This window comes from Tenrec ecaudatus, chromosome 5, assembly GCF_050624435.1.
Source record: "Tenrec ecaudatus isolate mTenEca1 chromosome 5, mTenEca1.hap1, whole genome shotgun sequence".
NCBI lineage: Eukaryota > Metazoa > Chordata > Mammalia > Afrosoricida > Tenrecidae > Tenrec > Tenrec ecaudatus.
The window spans coordinates 160,594,769-160,617,263 of record NC_134534.1 but is presented as its reverse complement, the minus strand read 5'-3'; the positions used below and the strand labels follow the sequence as shown (position 1 = coordinate 160,617,263).

Sequence of the window (22,495 nt, the reverse complement as noted above, 5' to 3'; positions counted from 1 at the left end):
AAAAAAAAAAACATTTTATTGACCCAATTGGTGCTCCGTACAATTTGGTGGTCTGAATATGTTGAAAAGATTTGTGCAATCATCACCACAATGAATTTTAGGCCTTCTTGTATCGGGCTATTTTTTATCCTGAGTTTAAGGATTTTCACTAGGTTATAGAGCCTCCTTGGCTCCAGAAAGTCTAGGGTCCATGAAAATTTAAAATTCTGTTCTGCACTTCCTCCCTTTTGATTAGGGTTCTTCTGTGGGTCTTTGATCACAATGCTCAGTAATGGTAGCTGGGCATTGTAGTTCGTCTGGTCTCATAGTAAAGGAGGCATTCATCCCACAAGTCCATATTCTCTTCCTATTCTTGACTTTTCCTTCGTTCGTTGCATTAGGTCAGCAGTTCTCCACCTGTGGGTCGCGGCCACTGGGGGGGGGTGTTGTCAAACGACCCTTTCACAGGGGTCGTCCGATTCATAATGTAGCAAAGTGACAGTGATGAAGAAACAATGAAAATAATTTTGTGGTTGGGGGTCACCACAACATGAGGAACTGTATTAAAGGGTCGGGACACGAGGAAGGTTGAGAACCACTGTTTTAGGTAGAGACCAATTGTATTCATTTGGACAAGCATTTTTAAGCTCTTAAGACCCCAGGCACTACACAATGAGCTAGGTAGAACAGAAGTACTAAACATGTTATTAGCCAATTAATTAGAATGGCCCTATGTATAAGGTGACCAGATTTTAACATTGGTAAAGCGGGACACCATTGATAAAACTCATATCCTGGCGAAATAGCCACATGGCAGCTGAAAACCACATACCCCAGCTTGTTGTGCATTCTTTCCAAAAATCGAGACTTTTTAAAAACGCTGCGGGATGCGGGACAAATTGTTCAAAAGCGGGATGTCTGGTCACCTTACCTATGTAGCCAAAGCAAGGAACCAAATACCACGAGGTACTTGGTTGCACCCCAGCCAGCTCAGCAGCTACCTATCCTTGTACCACTTCGACTCCCCACCCCCATCAACCCAAGTTTTTACAAGTGTACAATTTAGGACACAAATTACAGTAGTCATCTATGCAACCCTGTCGTTAATCAGTGTGATGTTTCCATCACGGTTGACCCCTCTCTGTTTTCCTTACCTGTTGAAGAGCAGCTCGGGTGTTTCCCCCTTTCACCTATTGGGAATAGTGCTGCAGTGAGCATCGACTTACACGGCTCTCTGATGGCGTTGCTGTGGTAGGTGGTGCCTTTGTCTGACACATTTGTTGGTGGCTAGCCACCATCAAATATTTTTTCTATCCCGTCCCTTTCAACCTATTTGTGTCTTTGGGTTTAAGTTGTGTCTCCTGAAAGCAGCCTGTAGTTGGGCCATGTTTTAAAATCCGTTCTTCCACAAATCCATGTTTGTTTTTTGTTTGGAGCATTTAGTCCATTTTCTGTTTAAATGATGTCTTTTGACATTTTCTTATTTGTTTACTGTGTGTCATAGGCCTTTGTCTTTCTGTGTTGAGCTTGTTTTTGTGTTTTGTTGGTTTATTGTAGTGAGCCCTTTGAATCTCTTTTGTGTATTTTTAAAAGTACATTAGTCGTTCTATAACATCACATTAAAGTGCTTGTCTTTATAAGAGTAAATTGGTATCTACTTTTAGGTAACATACAGAATATTCTGTAGTTAGGCTATTCCCATTTTTGTTATTGTTATCACATGTCTTTATGTCTTGCGCCCTGTAGCCTAATTTTACCCCTGCCTTTAACATGGTAGAGCCTCTCCAGCCGGTTCTGGCTCAGACTAAGCTTGTGCGCAGCAGAAGGACACCTGCCGGTCATGGGGTGTGCTCCACGTTCTTTTTTGCAGCCTGCTCCCTCAGGCCTCTCCTCACAACATGTCAAAGTATGGCCCTTTGGTATACTTTATTTAAAAATACTAAGGGAAAAGGATTTAGAATTTTCCAGAACACACACTTTATTGCTAATTCGTGTAGTTCCCTTTGTTGCAAGTTGAATTGGTATCTGCAAGGTCAGCAGTTCAAAACCACCAGCATTTCCCGCACAGGGTAGAGTAGGCCGATGAGATTTTCTATTTCTGTGAGCATTAACGGTCTCAGACCTACAAGTGCTTGTGGGCCTCCCCTGTCCTAGAGGGTTGCTGTCAGTCAGAATAAATCTGAAGGTAGTACGTTTGGTTTGATTGAGTTTTTTGTATGTATTGCTTTTAATTACTTTCTGAGTCTTTTTCTTTTCATCTGCAGAATTCCTTTTAATATTTTTTGTGGACCTCCTCTTATAGATAGGAGCTCTCTCAGTTTTAGTGTTTTGGGATTGTTTTAATTCCCCCTGTCATTTCTACTGCTCTCTTGAAGGATAATTTCACTGAATAATAGTATTCTTAGTATTATTATTCCATGGCCTTTGGCTTTTGTTTCTAAGGAAAGCCAACATTTGATCTTACTGGAGATCTTGTGTGTGTGGCTGTATACTTCTCCCTCACGGTTTTCAGGATTATTTTTTCTTAATTTTACATAGCGAACTGATGTGTCCTGGCATAGATGTCGCTATGTTTATTCTTGGGGTTCTTTGAACTTGTTGGATTTGTAGATTTATATCTTCTGTTAGATTGGGGGAATTATTTGACATGATTTCTTCAAGTACTCTCTTGTCCTTCAGGTAGTCTCACAATGCTTTGTGTTGTCCCCATAATTCCATTACGCTATGCTCAGCTGTTTTTATAATTTTTAAAAACCGTGTATGCTCCCTCTTTGTCCTTTTGTTATATTTAATGTTCTTGTTGTTCTGTATTCCTACCCACCTGTTTCTCCCCCCTCCCCCACTTTTAAGATGCGCTTTGACTCCCTCTGACATGCTCCTTTGAGGGGCCATTGTTTCTGGGTTCCCTGGGAGGTGGGGGTACATTGGCCATGTTAGTTGGCTCCATTTTCCTAAGTACTCGGTGGTTTGTCCACACAGCTGTCTGCACGAAACTGAAATGAGTGGAGCCTTTGCCCTTTGCTTGTCATTTCCTCTCTGGGAGAGTTTCTTTTGCTGGTTTAATTGGAACTTAAGAGTTTCAGATACCATTGTTCAACTTTTAGTTTTTCCAAACATACTGTCGTCAGTTCGGCAGTGTAGTGGACAGGAATCCGTGTACCCCACAAGGGCACAACGGCCCCATCTTTGGTTAACATTCCCTTTTCTTCTTGGCTTTTGTGAGTATGGCTTTCATTGCAAAGCATCTATGCTGTGAGCCCTCTTTGAGACTGGCATTGCGCTCACATGAGGCTTCTTTCTCTACCATGTGGGAGCTGTCTGTCTGAGCTTCAGGAGAAGCCCAGGGAAACCTTTCTGTTGTAGGAGGCGAGGCACTTGCATCTCAGAGGTCAGAAGGAACTCTGAGCTAGCTGTCTGGGTGCTTTCAAAGCCTCCGTGAACCTGTCTGTGGTGGTTGGGAAGTGGTTGCAATCCACTTCCTGACTCGGCTATAGAGGACCTTCTGTAGGAGTTACTGGTTGAGGGGACAGTTTGTCACACCCTGAGAGAACACACACACACACACACACACCCCACACCCCCACCCCAGGGTGGTTGCCTGCATGCATGCTCTCTGAGCCTGTCCTGACTATGTTGGCTGTGGGCATGGTTTCATTCCAGGTGCTTACCTTCCAGCTCACTACTGGCAGCCGCAGTCAGCAGCCTAGGCACCCGTGATAATCCAGTACCTTAGGAGGTCTGTTTCAGAGGCTTTAGCTATGGGTGTGCACAGGGAAGTGGGTAGCAAACGCCACTTCAGGGACCATCTGTAGCAGTTTCCAGTGGCCTGTCAACCAGCAAGTATAATAAGATCAAGGTTGTCATATTCTGGACAGATTGCCATTAGAGGTCTGCTTTGTTAGCAGCAAAGCCCTAGAAGATTGTTGGCTGTGAGTACAGCTTCCCTCTGCTTCCTCACACAGCAAGCAGTCTCTCAGCAGCCGTCAGTACCAATTGGAAGTGGGGGCCAATGAATCCTATTTGACTTCTTGGGAGGTTTGCCTTGGTTTTTTTTTCAGAGACCAGAACTATGGGCTGTAGGGGTATGCTGTGTTGAAGAGAACAGACCCACTGTGCTACAGCCTTCCGGGATCCTGTCTCTCTAATTACAGCCAGGGCCTGGAGTGGTTCGAGGCGACGCTCTAAGTGCATTTCACTGTAGCCTGTGCCCCTGGGGCTGGGGCCGGGGCCCCAGAGCCGGGATGGCAGAGAAGTGGTTTTTCCCTACTTTATGTGACTCACTGCTGATTGTTGGTGTTTGCCCGTCCACAGTGCCTCACTGCTTTCCTCTGCTTGCAGCAAAGTCAAGCACCACTCTCAGGGCACACAGTGGGCAAGGTTCCTAAGGATGTTTTGTTAATCATTTTATTGGGGGCTTGTACAACTCTTATCACCATCCATCCATCCATCCATCCATCCATCCATCCATCCATCCATCCATCGTGTCAAGCACATTTGTACATTTGTTGCCTTCATCATTCTCAGAACATTTTTCTACTTGAGCCCTTGGTATCAGCTCCTTATATTTTCCCCTCCCTCCCTCACCTTCCCTTCCTCCCAAACCCTTGATAATTTATAAATTATTATTATTGTTTTTCATGTCTCACACTGTCCAGTGTCTGCCTTTACCCATTTTTCTGTTGTCTGCCCTGCCCTGCTCTCCTCTCCCACCACCCCACCCCCACCCCCCGGCCTTTCCCTTAGCCTCCTGGTATGGCTACTTTCATTATTGGTCTTGAGGGGTTTATCTGTCCTGGAGTCCCTAGTTCCAGCTCTGATCTAAACCAGTGTACATCCCCTGGTCTAGCCAGATTTGTAAGGTAGAATTGGGATCATGATAGTGGGGTGGGGGTGGCGAGTGGGAAGCATTAAAGAACTAGAGGAAAGTTGTATGTTTCATCGGTGCTGTACTGCACCCTGACTGGCTCGTCTCCTTCCTGTGAGCCTTCTGTAAGGGGATGTCCAGTTGCCTACAGATGGGCTTTCGGTCTCCACTCTGCGCTCCCCCTCATTCACAATGATATAATTTTTTTGTTCTTTGATGCCTGATAACTGATCCTATCAACACACAGACTGGTGTGCTTCTTCCATGTGGGCTTTGTTGCATCTCAGCTAGATGGCCACTTATTTATCTTAAAGCCTTTAAGACTCCAGATGCTATGTTTTATGTTTTTAGATTAACACATTTTTAAACTTCCCATTCTGAAATTTTCGACTTTCAAACAAAGTTGTTGAAATAACTACCATATGCTCTTCACTCAGGTGCTCCAAAGGTTAGCACATCATACACCCAGACGTACCTAACTGCCATCGAGTTGATTCCGACTGGTAGCGACCCTGCAGAGGGTTTCCAAGGCTGGAAATCTGGCAGTGGTATGAACGCTTGTTTATAAGTTTTGAAAAATAAGTCAGAAGTAAAGCCACAGTTGTAGTGAAGGCCTATCATCTATGTGCAGTAAATTCTAGACAAATGAGAGAAGGGCAGCATTGTCTCTGTGGGTTACTTCCTGGCTAGTGGTACTGTGTAAGTGCTTGACTACTAGCCTAAAGGTAGGCGCTACTGACTGACCCACATTTCCCGAAGGCCAGATTCTTGATAGGATTTTCATCAAGTGCAGTTCTACTCTAGAAGAAGGGGTTGCCAGCGTCAGAACCTACTGAAAGGCAACAGCAAGTTCAGATGCAAAGATATCCTTCCCCGCCCCCCCCCCTTTTAACTAAAATTTTTATTAGTGTAACAAAATATTTCTACTACATAATGGTACATAATAATAAACCACAGTAATGGACTTAAGTGTCCCCATCTCTCACTTCAATAAATATCAGCTCAGTTCCAATTTCATTTGCATTCTTAAATCACTGCCCCACTTCATATTTAATTTAAAGGAAAGTCTACCAACACATTGCTAGGATAAGGTTGCAGTTTTAATCTTAAAAAAACTACTGTTTTATTATTTTTCTAATTGGTAAAAAGATATATAGCACAATAGCAATTCAACGTTTATGACATGTACAGTTCCCTGAGAACCAGTTATCTTAATTAAGTTGTGCAACCGTCACTGGTAGATAAAACCGTTTTACATCAAAAAGAATATAAAAATATATTTACTATTTTTTTAATAGGCACTTATTTATTTCAGGTGAGAGTGCATGTTTCAAGCTGGTTTTGCTGAATAGTAAGAATGCGAAAAACATACCATTGGTATTTTGGTTGTAATTTGGTTTTGAGCTTGTTTTCTGGAGCACACGGTGGTGTGTGAGGCAATCCTGAAGGCAGTGAGTGTACAGAACAGGTTTGGGGAAGGACATCGTTTTAAAATCAAACGCTCAAGTTGATCTCTTTTAGAGTTTTATGTTCCTGATCCTATCCATTTGCCTAGATAATTATATTTATTTTTATTTTATTCCCTTCTATTTTAGATCTTTACCAAAAATTCAATTTATATATTGGTTCTATTGAATTTGTAGCAGTGTACATGCTCTGGTCTAATCAGATTTGTAAGGTTGAATTGAGGTCATGATAGTGGGGGAGGAAGCATTAAAGAACTAGAGGAAAGTTGTATGTTTCATCAGTGCTATACTAAACCCTGACTGACCCATCTCTTCTTGTGAGCCTTCTGTAAGGGGATGTCCAATTGTCTACAGATGGACTTTGGGTTTCCACTCTGCGCCCTCCCCTCTCCATTCACATTGATAAGAATTTTTGTTTGAGGTCTTTGATGCTTAATACCTGATCCTATTGACACCTCATGATCACACAAGCTGGTGTGCTTCTTCCATGTGGGTTTTGTTGCTTCTGACCTAGATGGCCACTTGTTTATCTTCAAGCCTTTAAGACCCCAGATGCTGTATCTTTTGATAGCTGGTACCATCAGCTTTCTTCACCACATATTCTTATGCACCCATTTGTCTTCAGCGATTGCGTCAGGAAGGTATCACAGAATGCTGGATTATTAGAACAAAGTGTTCTTGCATTGAGGGAGTACTTGAGTAGAGGCCCAATGTCCATCTGCTACCATAATACTTAACATATGAATGAATATAAGTACATAGAGCTTTTTCCCTATCATTATATATAAATATATTTACATATGTACATGCCTATAATTAGACCTCTAAGTGTCCTTTGCCTCTTAGTTCTTATCTCTATTTCCTATTATTTTCCTCTTGTCCCACTATCATGTTTTGCCTCATTTGATTTCAGTAATTTCTCTGTTACATTGCCCTTAATCAAGTCCCACCAGGGATCCTACGCCCTTCTCTTCATCCATTGGTTGACATCTCCTTAACTTTCTCTTACTTCTCCTGTGTTCCCTTGGAACTGTTAGTCCTGTTGTTGTCTCCTCCGAATTGTTTATCCCGCCTATCTTATCTAGATAGACATACAGAGACAATAAGCACCAAAACAACAAAGGAAGACCAAAAAAACCCACACAAAATAACAACAACGAAAAAGGAAACGCCTATAAATAGTTCCTAGTCTGTTTGTGGACCTTCAGGAGTGTTTGCTAGTCGAGTCTGATGAGGTGGTCCCAAAGTCTATTTTTGGTATTCCCTGGGGCCTTCATTGCTTTGCTCCCCTTGCTACTCTGTTGCACATCCTTGGTGTGTCCCCCTCCCCCTGCAGCCTCCCTCCCCAGTGTGCTTAAACCCCGTTTTCTTGATAGGTGTTCTCTGGTAATTGGCGTTGGTCTCCTCATGTGCTATACACTGAACAGGCTGTGAGGTAGCATCTCGATCAAAACGTAGGATTTTATGGCAGGAAAACAGAGAGGTCCCTATGCCGAGTGGAGGCACGAGGGTTGAAGATGATTGTTTTGTGGTTTGGTCTCTACTTTGTCTCCATAGTTGGGTGCTGTGTAGATCCTCCCCTCCCCAAGCAGGTCTCCCCATCTTCAGCTCTTGTGCCAACAGTATAAGTTCTGCCCCTATCCCATGGCAGTTTGCCAGGGGAAGGTATTTCCAGAGCATTTCTTAGCAAGTTTTCCTACCCTTTGCATGAAGGTGGCAGCGGAGTGCATTGATGGTCTCGGTCATGAGTGCAATCGATGCCGGCGCAAAGGCAGCTGGAAAGCACTCTCATTGTCCTGCTTCCATTGGGTGGACTTTCCCAGATCCCAGTGAATGGAGTCAAAGAATAGCTAAGCAGCTATTTTGCTTTTGTAAATTTAGGTAAATGTAATGGAGTCTGATGGGAAGAATAGGTACCTTCCTGTGGGGGAAACGCAACACACCTGCGTGTGCACCAGGAAGCTACGTGTTTAATATCTCCATCTCTCACCTGTTAGTTTGTGACATCAGCCCTCATAATCAATTGTATTTCCAGATAATTGCCTGTGAAGGCTTTTTAATTGAATTCACTGTTAATGTTATGGAGTCTTCGATGTCCTTAGCTTGCCATTATTTATAAATTTCTTCCCTGCTTTGAAGACCACTTACTCTCACTTGAGTAACTCAAAGCTGGACTTGGGAACTAATTCCAGAAGGATTCATGTTCGTCGTGTTCTCCATTCAAGGCCCATCTGGGACCAAATAGGAAACTTCCTTGGTGCCCCTTGGTCTCGATCTGTTCTCTTTAGTGACTGGATGGTAACCTGTGGAAGTAGCTTTGGCCTGAGCACCTGAAGCTTTTCACAGTTTCCGTGGTTTAATCACATGTGAGCCATGAGTACAAACCTCAGCAGGCCTTTAACTTGGGGTCCTGTCCAGGCCTGGGACACAGAGCGGACAAGATGCATGGCCACAGGACACACCAGGCCTTGTTCTGCCACACTGCTGGAAGGTTAACTTTGTTCTGAGTTGCTTTCTTGACCTTGCTTCCCTTCATTGCTACCTCTAGGAACCGACTCGGGAAGCTTCAAGACAGCACCCAAAATTAGGTCCTCTAAATGGCCAACCTTTCCAGACATCTGATAGGACTTGTTTTAGTGACTGTTGTATGGGCCAGGTTTGGGATCACAGGGAATCGAGGAGTTACTTGAAAGGAAGGCTTCAAAACAACTACTTTTTTCCAGCTATGCTGGACACTTGCTTTAAACCAAGATATTTATTCCCTGATGGTCTCCTTTCCCAGGAACATTAAGGCCAAGGCCTCCCTTAGAACTTGGCTTTTCATCGTTAACTTCGTATACAAGTAGGGGGCTGCTGTTGCTGCTACCACCATCCTAAGCCAGAATTTAGAATCTGGATTAACCTCTTCCAGTCTGGATGAGGTCAAATTGATTCTTGAGGATGGAACTTTGGATCAAGAGCACTCAGCACCCTATGTCCATGGCTAAACCCAGTCTGTGTTGCAGTGTGACATCACATAACCATTTGTCATTTTCTTCTTTTCCCCAAAAGTTTGTGGCAATTTCCCCAAACATGGCATTCGGTTTAGCATCTTATAGTACACATACACACACCTAAGTATATGTTTGTATGTAAGTATGTATATGTCTGTCTGTCTTTATGTATGTATATCCAATTATTCTATATTAAAAGGATGGTTAAGACTCACAGATTGAAAAGGAACCTGAGAAAAGTAGTAGCTTTGTAAATAGGTGCAGTCCGTGACAGGTGGGGGCTAGCCAATGTGGCATGTGCCGGCACCCAGGTGGAGGAGACTCGGAGGATCTGTGTTCATTTCAGTTCAGTCCTGTAATGTGAGGACACCTTACTCAATAGACCTGTACTTTGTAACAAAGACAGGTACCCTTGTTTATTATTCATAGAGTAGTCATTAACGAGCGTGGAACATGTGTCATGATTAAGTTACAGGCTGGCTTTGGACATTAGAGCCAAAGTAAACTTCAACCCATCTAATTAAAACAAGAAATCTGTCTACCCTAGTGCTAAGGTGAGTTCAATGAACAGACATTCCTAGTAATAACAAGTCTATAAGCAGACTGTTCGTCTGTGAACTGTCTGGACAGTTGGTAGATGATGATACTCTGGGTATCTCCTTTTAAGACAGTATCTACAATTTTAAATTATGGACCTGGTGACCTGCGGTGACCTTCTCTTGGCTTTGTAATGTGTCTTTCCATCAAGACATGTATGTTGGACTCTGGTACTGTTGGCCACACTAAACATCAGGCTGCTTTTCTAGGCTTGGTTGCACACCCCCACCCACTTCTGTGTAGACTGATCCAGCAAAATATAAAACAAAGCTCTAAGACACTTTCTATAGACTTGAAGCCAGAGTTCTTTAATTCTGGCTCTTTGGACAAAATCTTCAGATGTACAAATACATCCCTCTTTCTTGACTTCAGGTAGTAAGACTTGTTGACTTTAAAACACGTAAGACTGGGAGAAGTAGAGGTGGTCATCCCCAAATAAGAAACGAAACAAAATAATCTCTTGTGGAACCCCACAGAACCTTTGGGAATAGACCTCATCCCCACTGTGGCATCTACCCGCAAGGGGGGCGGGGGTTCTGGGAGTGGGGGTGCAGTGAAATGGAAACAGCTCTGCCATCAGCCGGGCTACTGAAGAGGTTTTCATGGACTTGGAAGGTCGGACGGAGGATGAAGAATGGCATGAAGATGTTTTACCAGTAGTTCAGTCAGAGCTGGCATCTTCGACTTTGCTGCCTGGGTGATGAAGGAAGCAGTTCTTCCCATGCTTGGCTGTGTGTGCTCCTCAGAGAGGTGTGCCTGTTGTGAAGACGCTCTTTGACTAGTTTAAAGGTGCAACTTGACAAGTCACTGGATGTTTTAATTCTAGGTTAAATGTGGGAAAGGTAAAAAGACTGTATTTTGTTGCCTTTTAAAAAAAAAAACGGGTAAATATCTAGAAAACGTATTTGCCTCTTAGTGGGAAAGGAGCTACTGTTCTGAACAGCGTTTTCACGAGTCATGTTTTCTTAGGATTTAAAGAAGGTGGCAAGAGGAAGAAGCAGAAGCAGAGAGACGAGCAGAAGAAGAAGAAGTCGACCAAAGGGAATCACTAGCCTGGACTAACCAGACACGCACACTGTTCACCAGGGTTCACGTACGCCGTAGTGGAGCAGAGGCCTCTGTTGAGTGTGTTCTGGTTTTACACACTTGCTAGGTAGATGGCATCTTGTTGGGCGCTCTACCAAGATGACACCTGTTTGTGGTGACCTGCTATGGACATTTGGTCACTGTAGTCAGCTTAGGGAGGCCAGAGGTGAGGTGATGCTAGTGGTTAGCAATGATAACCAGCTTGGAACATACATTAGACTTTCTTACTTTGCTTGTCCCCAGCACCAAACCCGCTAGTGCGGGTTAAGAATCTAAGTCACTTTGCCCAAGGGTCTTGGTATTTCTCTTCAGCTATTCAACCCCTACCAAAAGATTGATAGTTTTAGATATACGATACAAGCTGATACTAAATATATAACTAGGAGATGATTTGTAGCCCACAACACCACCACCAACCCCAATGCCAATAAAGATTTAAGTTAGAATACAACCACTATAGGATGCATTAAAGGTACTATGCGTTGCACATTGAATCGTGAATGTCAGGGTGCCTTTTCTTAGGCTAGCCAGAACAGGCGGAATTCTTCAAAGCAACCTGGATGTATACATGTAGGCCAGCAGCGAATCACTTCTGATGTAGAACCATTCCTTATATTTATTTAGTTTTCATCCTATCCATATAGTCCAAAATCTGTTTTCACATATTTTGAAATTTTGCTAAATCCTTTTTTTTAGGTTCACAATTGTACTTTCTAGCATGTACACAGGATTCTGCAAAAGTTGGCTCTTAAGTACCATCTCTTGCTCTTATAATTTAGGGTCATGATGGGGGAAAGGCATGCTACATTAAACCTGTGTGCTTTCATGTATGTATACATGTGCATTCACATGCACCTAAGTAGATACTTAGCAATTAATCAGGTTGGGCTAAATATTTCAGCTGGCAAACATTGGACCCTTTGGCTGGGGGCGGGAGGGTTTCCTTGTAGCAAGATTATCCCTGGCTTCCTGTACTTTTTCATTTGCATGATAATATTGCTGCTTAACCTCTTACTTTGAAGTACTGAATAGAATTCTGTATTTCCTTAACTTTCATGCATGTTCCTCTTCAGTAACTTTTTCTCTCCTTTATAACATAGCTATGTTGTCCATATTGCTTTTGTTGTTGTCATAGAAATGAGAGCACTGCTAAAAGTTTGGGTGGGATTTTAAAATGCCAGCGATTGTAATGTAACAATGTTGAAACCTAGGCATTTTTCATACCACGTCACAGTGTCGTGGGCTTGGAGGCCAGAATCCAGTGGATCTTTATGGATTTTAAATGACTGTTACAGGAAAGTGTTTTGTTTATGGAGTTTGGTGGGGAGTTAGAGCAGACTGTTGGGGAAGAGTGTACTTGGTATTTCCTGCTTACTATGGAAAATGTAACCTTAAAAGGACAAAGTATTTAAGTGCTACCTAAATAAAACTGTAAGCTTGACTTAGTTCACTTGCCATCATTTATAAGTATCAGTAAGTTGCATTGTATTTATAATTAGAAATAAAAGCAGTTCTCCATCATTTTCAATGATTCATACTTTCAGAATTATTTGCAATTATAGAAGAAAGAAGTAACCTTTGGCGAACACAAGTTGCATACAATAAGATGACAATGTTTTAATGTTAGCATTCCTACTGACTATGTGTTATGTAAAATCAACAGTCTGTGATAATGGGAAACGTGAGAAATCAGAGTATTCATTTTAGGCTTTTACCCGGCTTTGGAGGGTGGTCATGACAAGAGTAAACACGTTTATTGTTATGTCATGAAGCCATGACTTTCCTAGACATGAAGCGTTCTGATACAATCATTCCTGGGAGTTAAAAGCGTCAGCTTGGTAACCGACCTCCCCACAAATGACTCTCAGAAGGATTTTTGGTTTGAGGATTTTTGAAAGATTGTTGAACTGAGCTGCTCAGATGCCAGAATCTGAATGTTCAGGGTACAATTCAGCGTAGAAGTTTGAAGACCTTGCAGAGCTTGTTGAATCTATAGCACTTTACCATGTTCTCATTCGCATCACATGTAGGAGTGCTGGCATCGGAGGGAGGGTCACGGTGTTTACTGATTGTCCTCGGAGCCCTTCAGTGACCTTAAAACATGCAAAGCCACGCGCATAACAAGCCAACCCCTGCAAAAACCCATGTGTCTTCATGTAGCACACACTGACTCTGCCTCGTGTCTCTTCTCAGTCTCTTGTAAAGCCCCTCCCCAGTGAGGTTCTCAAATGGAATGTGCAGGGATGTGGGCATTCCAGTGGCCCCCCAGAAGGAGAAGGCACTGACCTCTCATGAGTGCCCATTGTTAACAGGTTTACAAGGTAGGTACCAGAATTTACAGGTAACGAAGTACAAGCTTTACAGCTACCCAGTAGAGTACTGCATTCTCTATGCAGTGGAGAATTGAAATGCAGAGCTGCCGGACACTGGAGCTACTGTAGCGCACTGTCACGGGGTGGGAATGGAGCTGTGCTCCACATTTCTGAACTTTTGATCCAGGGAATTTCCTACACGTGTTTCTGTTCACACCAGCAGCTATAACTTCTGGTTGTAATTGAAAGATGGTGCTTATCCATGTGATACGCAGGTGTGAATTCCAACTTCAAGTTCTCTCAAAAAACAAACCAACCCTCATAGCTGTCACATGGTGACTTAATAGGATAGAGCAGAACTGCCCCTGTGGGTTTGTGACACTGAATCTTTAAGGGAATAGAGCGCTACATCTTTCTCCTGTGGTAGTTTTGAACTACTGACCTTGAACCTCATTTGGGCCTCCTCTCAGCCTCACAGAGCAACCTCCTCTGCACGGGTCTTAGAGAATAGTTCCATACGTTCACGAAAAGTGGTTTTCATTTTCTTCCCCATGTTTTATTTTTGTCACATAATTCCACTAAATGAGTGCCATCTTCAGTGGGAAGCTGTCATCACTGATGTCCCCAGCTGGAGCATGCCGCTTCTCTACGTCTGATGTCTTTCAGTGTGTCTGCTGTGCGGCAGAAGCTCCTTGTTCAGTGTACACAAAGCCCAGAGGACCCCTTTCCTGCAAAAGTGAGGGGCTGCGGACAAGGTTCCCGTGACCTACAAGTTGCACTCAGTGCTCCCTCAGCAGTTGTCCTGGGCAGTCCCCAAGTGATGGTGACCTCTGCTGTTCTGGGGCACTATTATGACACGAGCACCTCACCTGGACCTGGCAAGCTACACACTCCCCCAGTGATGTAAACAGTCCGAGTGATGGAGAAACTGGGCGTACTGACCAAGGCGGCTGTCCCCATTGCCCTGCTCATCACTGGCGGGCTTCATTTACCACCTCTCTGTAAAAGTAGAGAATAAAATGCATCTCAGAGAGGCCCTGATGATGCAGGGGTTTAAGCCTTTGGGTGCTAACTGAAAGGCTGGCAGTTCAAACCCACCACCATCTGTCTGTGAGAGGAAGATGTCACACTACCTCCATGAAGATGATACTACCCTTGGAGGCAGTTCTGTTGCGTTGCTCTGAGTACCCCACCTTCCATCCAGCCTTCCTGAGCAATTCTGATGCCAGTGATGTCCAGAGCATGGCCTATTGCTCATCTGACTTGGAGGACTTACTGCAGTGACCACATAGACACTATATGGAGTTTTTCGGGTAAGTTAACGGGTTACAATTCAAGATCGGAAATGCCCAGGACAGTTGGTCCAATCCTGTCAGTGCCTTCAGCCACTCAACTTCTTGGCCTCTTGTCTTGCCCTGAGCATTGTCAGAACTCTTTTAGTAGGGCTGATAAATGTCCCAAGGGAGGGCAGGCCACGCCCATAGGCCACAGCCTGAAGGGACCTAGCTCCCCAATGAAGCTTTTGGCAGTACCCCACTGCCAGTTAACCACCTGCCTGAAGAAAACTCAGCTGCACACCACTCATGATCTGCTTTTTGGTTCTACTGCCGCCTTGCCTTGGGGGTCTCGGTTTGTGGCCGGGACGAGGCAGCTCAAGATGCAGGTACCTCGGTGCACAGAACATGCTTCACTCTTGGCTCCTGTTAGTGAAGTCCCCACTCCTGCTGAGATGCCCTGGTTCACACTGGGTATGATGCAACCTTGACCAGGTCTAAGGTGTTTGCAATCACAATGAGCTCTGATAACAGTCGTTCACAACTGCTAGATTATATGATCCTATTGACCTCTGCCCCCACCCCATACCTCTTACTACCGACTCTGCCCCCCGTATCTCTTACCCAAACCCACTAGGGAAAAGCCTGCAGAACATTCACTGCAGTCCAGGAGCAGATGGCCATGTCGTCATGGATGGATGGTGGATTGGAACTGGCCACCTTTTAGCAACCTATTGCTTAAGCACTGCTACATAACTACCAGCAACTCACTGCCGTTGAGTCGACGTCGATTCACAGTGAACCAATAGGTCAACAGAACTGCCATGTGAGGTTCCAAGACGATCCGTTCCCAGGAGTGGGAAGCAGTTTTCTCCCATGGAGCAGCTGTTGGTTTCAAACTGCTGACCTTGCAGATCATAGCCCAACTCAGAACCACGACACCACCTGGGACCTTTTATAACTACAGGGGCATTTTTATAAAAAATCAGTTTCTGCTGACACACTACAGAAGTTACACAGACATCTGGTAGAGTCCCCCCTGCTGGTGCCACTCAGTGCAGAGCCCAGGACAGCTTCTGAGTGGAACGTGGGCGTCCTCAGGACAGAGGACAGCGGGAGATCCAAGGATAACAGGGCAGCCTGGGCATCACGGACTGAGGCAGCACTGCTGAGAGACAAATGACGTGCCTAAGCAGAGAAAACTCATTTGAGTTTTGGTAGAAGACCTTGGGTGGGGAAAAAACACCCAAAAACCCTAGAAATTGAAGACTGCACTTGGATGCATGGGGCTGTGTGGCGGATGAAAGGGGAGCCAGAGAACAGTGAAAGGGGCCACAGGTGTGAAGGTTGAGACGGCCCCGTGGGTGCTGCTGTTACCTTGTCAATGGAAGGTTACATGGGTGGCCCGCAGTGAGTCCCCCTCGCACCTAGTCCCTGGTTAGTTTCCTAGCTTAGGGTGAGTCGAGTCCAGGTAAGGATCGCTGGGAAAAACTGAACACTTTGTACATGCTTATTTCTCCATTAATCACAGTCTTTATGTTTTGCAACTATTCTTGCTATCTTATTCCAACTTAGTCCACCACTGTTAAATATAAACTCACTGCCCCCCAAACAACTCAACAATTAAAAAAAAAGAGGCCTGAAAGCTGGGGCTCAGCCTCAGCAGTGCATTCGGCTCCCTTTTGGAGGGGAACCTGTCCATCCCTTTAGTTTCTAGTACAGGTCATCACGGGCCCGAGGCCCTGTCCTTAAATACTGCTCCAAAGTCCCCTTTCTAGGCACTTGTAGTCCCTGGCCAACTCCTTCAGATATCTCGGTAGACCGAGGAGAGGCCAGGCGGCTGGAACAAGGACAGTGCTCCGACCCCATCCCTTTTGTCACAGTGGTTACTTCTTGAGGAGAAAGCGTCCCCCACTTGTGTTAGGAAGCTCTTCTGCTCCCGTGTCTGTTTCCTCCAGAATGAGCATAATCAATCTCAGCCTCTGGGTGTGCCTACCTGAACTTCCACCCATCTAATAAGGAACCACTTGGTCTTGGCCATATTTCCTCAGAGCCCTGCTGTGAGGGCCGTTGCTAAGTGTATTCAGGTGCCTGCCTGGTCTAGGCATTCCAATTCCAGGGTAAGCCTCCCGTCAAAGACTGGTCTTTTGCCACCCGAGGCTCATCCGTTTGCATGCAGTGGTTTGGTGTTTGCTCGGCCCTCTTCCAGGGTGCCTGTTGTCAAGATTAACCCCAGGGAAGTCGCTGGACGTTAAGAGCTTCTGAGGCCAAAGCTAAGGTCAAGTTGGACTAGGTATCCTACCGTAGACGTCAGGGTCTACATTGCTTCAGCTCCTGGCCCAGTCTCCACCCATGGGGCTCGTGGGGAGAACTTTTCAGGAAATGATGTCCACCATCCCATCCTGCCTTCCTGGGCCAGTTGAGAGCCTGCTACCTCTCCAGAGGGTATCGTGTGAGTGCGGGGGACTTAGGGTCGGAGGAGACAGCTGCGTTTCCTTTGCAAGGACAAGGTCTAGGCCCTAGTCGCTAGGGTTTCTGAAACCCATTGCTGGCTAAACACTGCAGAGTAGGAAACACCACATGGTCATGGAACTAGTCTAGTGACTGGGCTGTGTTGCCTCTACGTGCCCTGCCCTCCTGAGACGTTGGGTGGGACACGAGAGACTAAAACTAAAGTTATCTCGTGCTTACATTTCAATTGGGTAGCACGCTTGAGGACTCTAGTGCCAAGCCTGACGCCATACACCTGGTGGCCAAGAGGAACTTAGTGGACTGGCCCAGGAAGTAGGGTAAGGCAGGGGCCGCCCATCTTGGTATAGCTTGAGAAGGACCAAGATCATTGAGCTCTAGTCTCTAAAGACCTTAGGCCTACTGACGCTGTCAGGTAAGTATGACTGAGTAGCCACTCAGAAGGAGGAGACGGTTTGCTCCCTGTCAAGATCGACAAACCTTGGAAAACCTATGGGTCTCTGTAGTGTGCCTTTGGGCACTCCTGCCAAGAGTCTCTGAATTGGATGAAATCGTCAAAATCTCATAACTGCCATCAAGTTGATTCCGACTCAAAACTATACTCTAGAGTGAAGTAGAACTGCCCCTGGGAGGTTTCGCAGACTACATTCTTTACGGGAGCAGAAAACCTTATCTTTCTCCCATGGGACACCTGGTGGGTTTGAACTGCCCCACTTGCAGTTAGCAGCTCCACGTTGCCACCATGCCTCTCAAAGCACTGAATATAACTTAAAATGCACATGAACCAGGTGGCCTGGAACTAGGTGTACAATCATCAACATCCTACTTAGCCCCCCCTCAGCAGAGTGCCCTGGGCCAGCAATGACAGAGTTGGAGCCCAGATACCGCACCTCTGGCCGCCAGATGTTTATTCTACAGCTGGCTCTGCTTCTATAGTGGGGAAGGGCTGTTGGCAAAGGGGCCTCAGATAAATGAGTTTTGATAGAATGATAAACATCCACCTAGCTCAGAGTGTTGTGTACTGGCAGCAGTTGTTGAGTTGATGCTGGCTCGTCATGACCCCACATGTCCAAGGAGAACCTTGCTCTGATTTCTGCCAGAGCACCTCTGGGTGGACTCGAACTTCCGAACTTTTGGTTACCATGTAGGGACTCTACAAAGTTCACTGGTTAAACAAAAAGCCAAGCTCACTGCCATCAAGTCCATTCTGATTCATAACAACTGTATTGGACGGTAGAACTGCCCCTGTGGGTTTCCAAGAGGGTAACTAGAAGAGTAGAAAGCCTCATCTTCCTCCTGGGGAGACTGCTGGCTTCAAACTGATGACCTTATGGTTAGCAGCCCAACCATCATCACACCACCAGGACTCCCTACGTTCACCGTTCAGAGGGTACTGGATACAGACGTGAATGAACTATGGGAATGAGTGAAGTTTGAGAAAGGGCTGAGCACCCCGGGCAGCTCAAGACTGCAAACCTTTGGAGAAAGAGACTCATGGGAAATAGACAATGCACATCACCTTTCGTCCTGAGTTGCTTTTGACCAGGGTAATAATAATAGTGTATAAACTGCAATTTTCACACTGTGGTAACTGTACCTGCTGCTTTTTTCGGGGAAAAACTGCATTTTTCTTTGGTGGAAATTATGCTGTGGTAACTTATTTCTGTGCCTTTTCTGGTGGCTGTGAGGGCCCAGGTGGGAGCCCGCAGGACAGGCGGCCAGTCCCCTGAAGGCTACAGGAATGTCTTAGGTCCTAAATAAGTGCTGAGTTATGCTCACGGTGCCAATGCAAGCCCGATGCAGCTTGCTACACCACCCTGCCTGGAGCTGCCCCTGCCCCCCACCCTGCCTGGCCAGCTGGTTGCAAAAGCAGGCCCTTCTTGCCGAGGTGTCAGGGGCAGGAACAAAACTGCTGAGTGAGTGGGCTCTTGCCGTCAAACGGGCCTCCAAAAGGGCAAAGCCAGCGCTGAGCTCTGGCACCTTGTCTCCCACTACCGACAGGTCTCCTTTCCAAACCCAGAGCCCAGGATCCTCGGCGCCCAAAGGGCTGCAGAGAGCAGGGTCCGAACTCACTGCCATTGAGTCCCTCCAACTCACAGTGACCCTATAGGACAGGGTAGGACTGCCCCTGTTGGATTCTGAGACCCTAGCTCTTGACGGGAGTAGAAAGCCTCATCCTTCTACTGAAGAGTGGCTGGTGGTTTCAAACTGTTGACCTTCCAGTTAGCAGCACAACACATAACCACTATACCACCAACGTTCCCAAGAGCAGTCCAAAAAAATCAGACTCAGTGCCATCGAGTTGAGCATGACTCAAAGTGAACAGTGACCCTACAGGACAGGATAGGACAAGGACAGGAATAGAAAGCCCCATCTTTCTCCTAGGGAACTGCTGGTCGTTTTGAACTGTTGACCTTGCAGTTAGCAGTCCAACGTGTAAACACTATGCCACCAGGGTTTGGGAAATACTCTCGTGTCACCTGGCAAGACAACTTTATGTTGACATGCAGTGTGTGTGTACATATGTGGACTGAGTTCCCTCAAAACCCAAACCATGGAATCAATTCTGACTCATAGTGACCCTTTAGATGGTTTCTGAGACTAAATCCATACAGGAACAAATAGCCTCCTTTTTGACCTGCAGAGTACCTGGTAGGTTCGAACCACCAACCTTGTGGTTAGCAGCCCAATGCTTATCCCATAGTGCCACCAGAGCTCCTCAGATCCTTTCTGTGGTCTCCTCAGTAATCTGTTTCTGTGCCCTGCCCCCATCACTTTTCATGGACTGAACTGTCCACCGGTCACCCCTCACCCCCTCCTCCCCTGCCCTAGTTTATCCCCTTTTGGCCACACAACCCCACATACACACCCCCACCCCCACTTGGCCCTTTGGAACCTTTAAGTCAGTAAGGTGATTCTCCACTTAGTTTGTTCTCAGCTGGGTGGATTGTTTTTGAGCCTCCCTCATTTCAGTGGGGCAGGGAGATGTTGCAAATTACAGAGGTTTGAAGGTTGGCGGCCTGGAAAGAAGTTTGGGCTCTGGGTGCTGCTTAGAGTGGTGATGGGGCGCCGAAGGAGCATTCCTGGGCCAATCCCCACTGCACAGATTCACTCCTATAGAGGCACCGGGCAGGGATGTGTGTGAAAGAGAGAGAGAGAGTGTGTGTGTGTGTGTGTGTGTGTGTGTGTGTGTGTGTCCAGTTTCTCAGATAAATCCTAAGCCTTTTGCCATTATCAGGAAATTGCTTAAGCATTTAGTCAGTGCTGTGGGTGTCTTTCCAAAAGGAAGTTATGAGTTAGCCACACAGAAATGTTCTGCCCAGACTAGGTATATTGTTCCAAACTGCCTGGGCAGCGGTGGGGTTTCTTGGTAGTTACTCACCTATGCAAAGTGCCGTGTGAAAGTGGGCACATCGAGTGCACTGTGACTGGAGGTTAACTACTGGGCGGTAGCATTGCAGATGGCCACAAGACAAATCCCACTGAAAGCCCCAAATCCATTTTGGGTTCCCACGTGGATTAGACTCCATCAAATCCCTACGGATTCTTTACCAGGAATATGAGCAGTCTTGCCATCAGGCAGAGTGGGTTCGAGAGTGGATTACCTCCCCCTGCCCCAAGGAGGGGCAATCTCCCCCTTAGGGACTGCCCTGGGGGGTGCCCCGATGGCATTCACCTTACTAGAGCCCTCGTGTCTTGGAAGTCCTTCAGTCAGCATCACATCTGAGTCCCCAATCATGGGCCTGTGCCTGCGTCTGGGGCCCCACCCATAACTGATATATGGATCTACCACCAAGCTTGCTTTTGACACCATTTCCGTTGTCTTTTTAAAGTTCCAGGCCTCAGCTAACCCGTGAACGCCAATAGGGTCTCATGTGAATGGTCTCTCTCATGTGGATGGTGTGTTTTCGTCCGTTTTAAGACTTAATAAATGTTCTCCTTAAAGTATATCTGAGATTTGAGAGCTTCTTTTGTACTCTGAATGAATGCTTGGTGTTTTCAGTCAAGGGTGACCTGTGGGCCCGGCAGTAGTGACTCTTAGAGTAACCCCAGGATGGGGCGCCTGGGGGCCGGAGCAAAACTGATGGAGTTGTCTGAAGAGGGACGTCCCTGGGCCCCATCACTCCTGGGTGACTAGCACTCAGAAACAAAAGAGGGAGAAGTCGACCCGCAGAGAGAAGGCTCGCTTTCCTTAGAGTTCCGAAACATTTCAGGAAAGACACCAAAGGAGCAGAGGACAGGAGGCTGGCACTTTTGAGCGACGTCTCAGTGTCTGCACAAGATCTGTGTTAGAGCTTGTGTTCTACAGCCTCTGGTCTGGAGAAGCCTGAGGTGTACATTGGAAGCTCTACCCCCATGTTGAGTCTGGACATGCAAGGGAGCATCAGAAAGGACAGAATCCCATTATCTTTCCATTCCATTTTTCCATGAACTTTTTAAAGCCTCCTTGTAAGTTCAGCCTCCATTTGAGTTCGAAAGGCAGGAAGTTTAGGGAAAAGGGTTCTCCAAAGTCTCACCGAGCAGCAAGGAATAGTTCACCAAGCCCATAAAGAAGAGACCTTCCTCAGAGATGAGTAAGGGGCAGTTACATCTCCTGTGCACTTAGGCACGCCCACTCAGCCTGGACATGCGCAGAAGGGACCAGTGACGTTACCTCCTGACAGGTCCACTTGAGCCCATCCACTAATAGGCCACCAACACACACAGCCACGCATCTGAGTGGCTGTGGGAGGAGACCAGTCGGGAGGAAGGGTAAAGGATGGAGAGCTTTCCTACCACCGTGTCTCTCTCCAGGTTTTTCAGAGATGGCTTATGAAAACGTACTATCCCAAACTTGGCTTTTTCTCAAAACAGCTTACTTTCACTTAAAGTCTGTGCTTGTGTTGAGCGAATTCTTGCCACGCCGAGAAGCAGAAACGGAGGGAAAGCATCACATAACCTAACAAGTTCATTGTGACCATTAACCAGCAAAGCATCGCCTTTGCGCTCAAGTACAGCATGTCTGAAAGTAGGTTCTAACTCTGGGGACCCCCAGAGCAGAGGGCTTGACCTTGAGGAGATTTACTGGACCCCAGGGATGATCCTGAGAGTTTTTTCTAATCAGTAATCCCAATAATGACCCTTTCCTGGATTCTGTAGTCCAACCTGCCACAGAGATGAAGTGATCTGCTGCCAATCACGATTCTATGACCATTTCCTGTTTTCTCCCATCTATAAGCCACCTGGCAGTGAATCCTGTGGGCACTTCCATGGCCTCATGCTAATGGTGTCCCTCATCTGGATGGTTTGTCTTTGTCTTGTCTTTATCCTGTTGAAGGCTTAATAAATGGGTCCCTATAAAATATATTGAATTTGGGGTCCTTTCCCCCTCAAAAAAAATCACTGCTGTCAGTCAATGTCAATTCATAGCAACCCTATAGCACAGGGTCTAACTGCCCCTGTGGGTTTCTGAGAC

General features: G+C 46.0%; 1 protein-coding gene across 2 annotated transcripts in view; it reads left to right on the top strand.

The window, feature by feature from the left end:
* The window catches only part of DNAJB6 (DnaJ heat shock protein family (Hsp40) member B6), a 92,175-nt gene extending 79,749 nt beyond the window's left edge, over nt 1-12,426 (top strand). For both annotated transcript variants that reach the window (XM_075550174.1, XM_075550173.1), the window contains exon 10: nt 10,869-12,426. In XM_075550174.1, the coding sequence (XP_075406289.1) occupies nt 10,869-10,951 (83 nt within the window). In that variant the 3' untranslated portion in view covers nt 10,952-12,426. The remainder of the gene's footprint in view (nt 1-10,868) is intronic.
* The last annotated feature ends 10,069 nt before the right edge of the window (nt 12,427-22,495 follow it).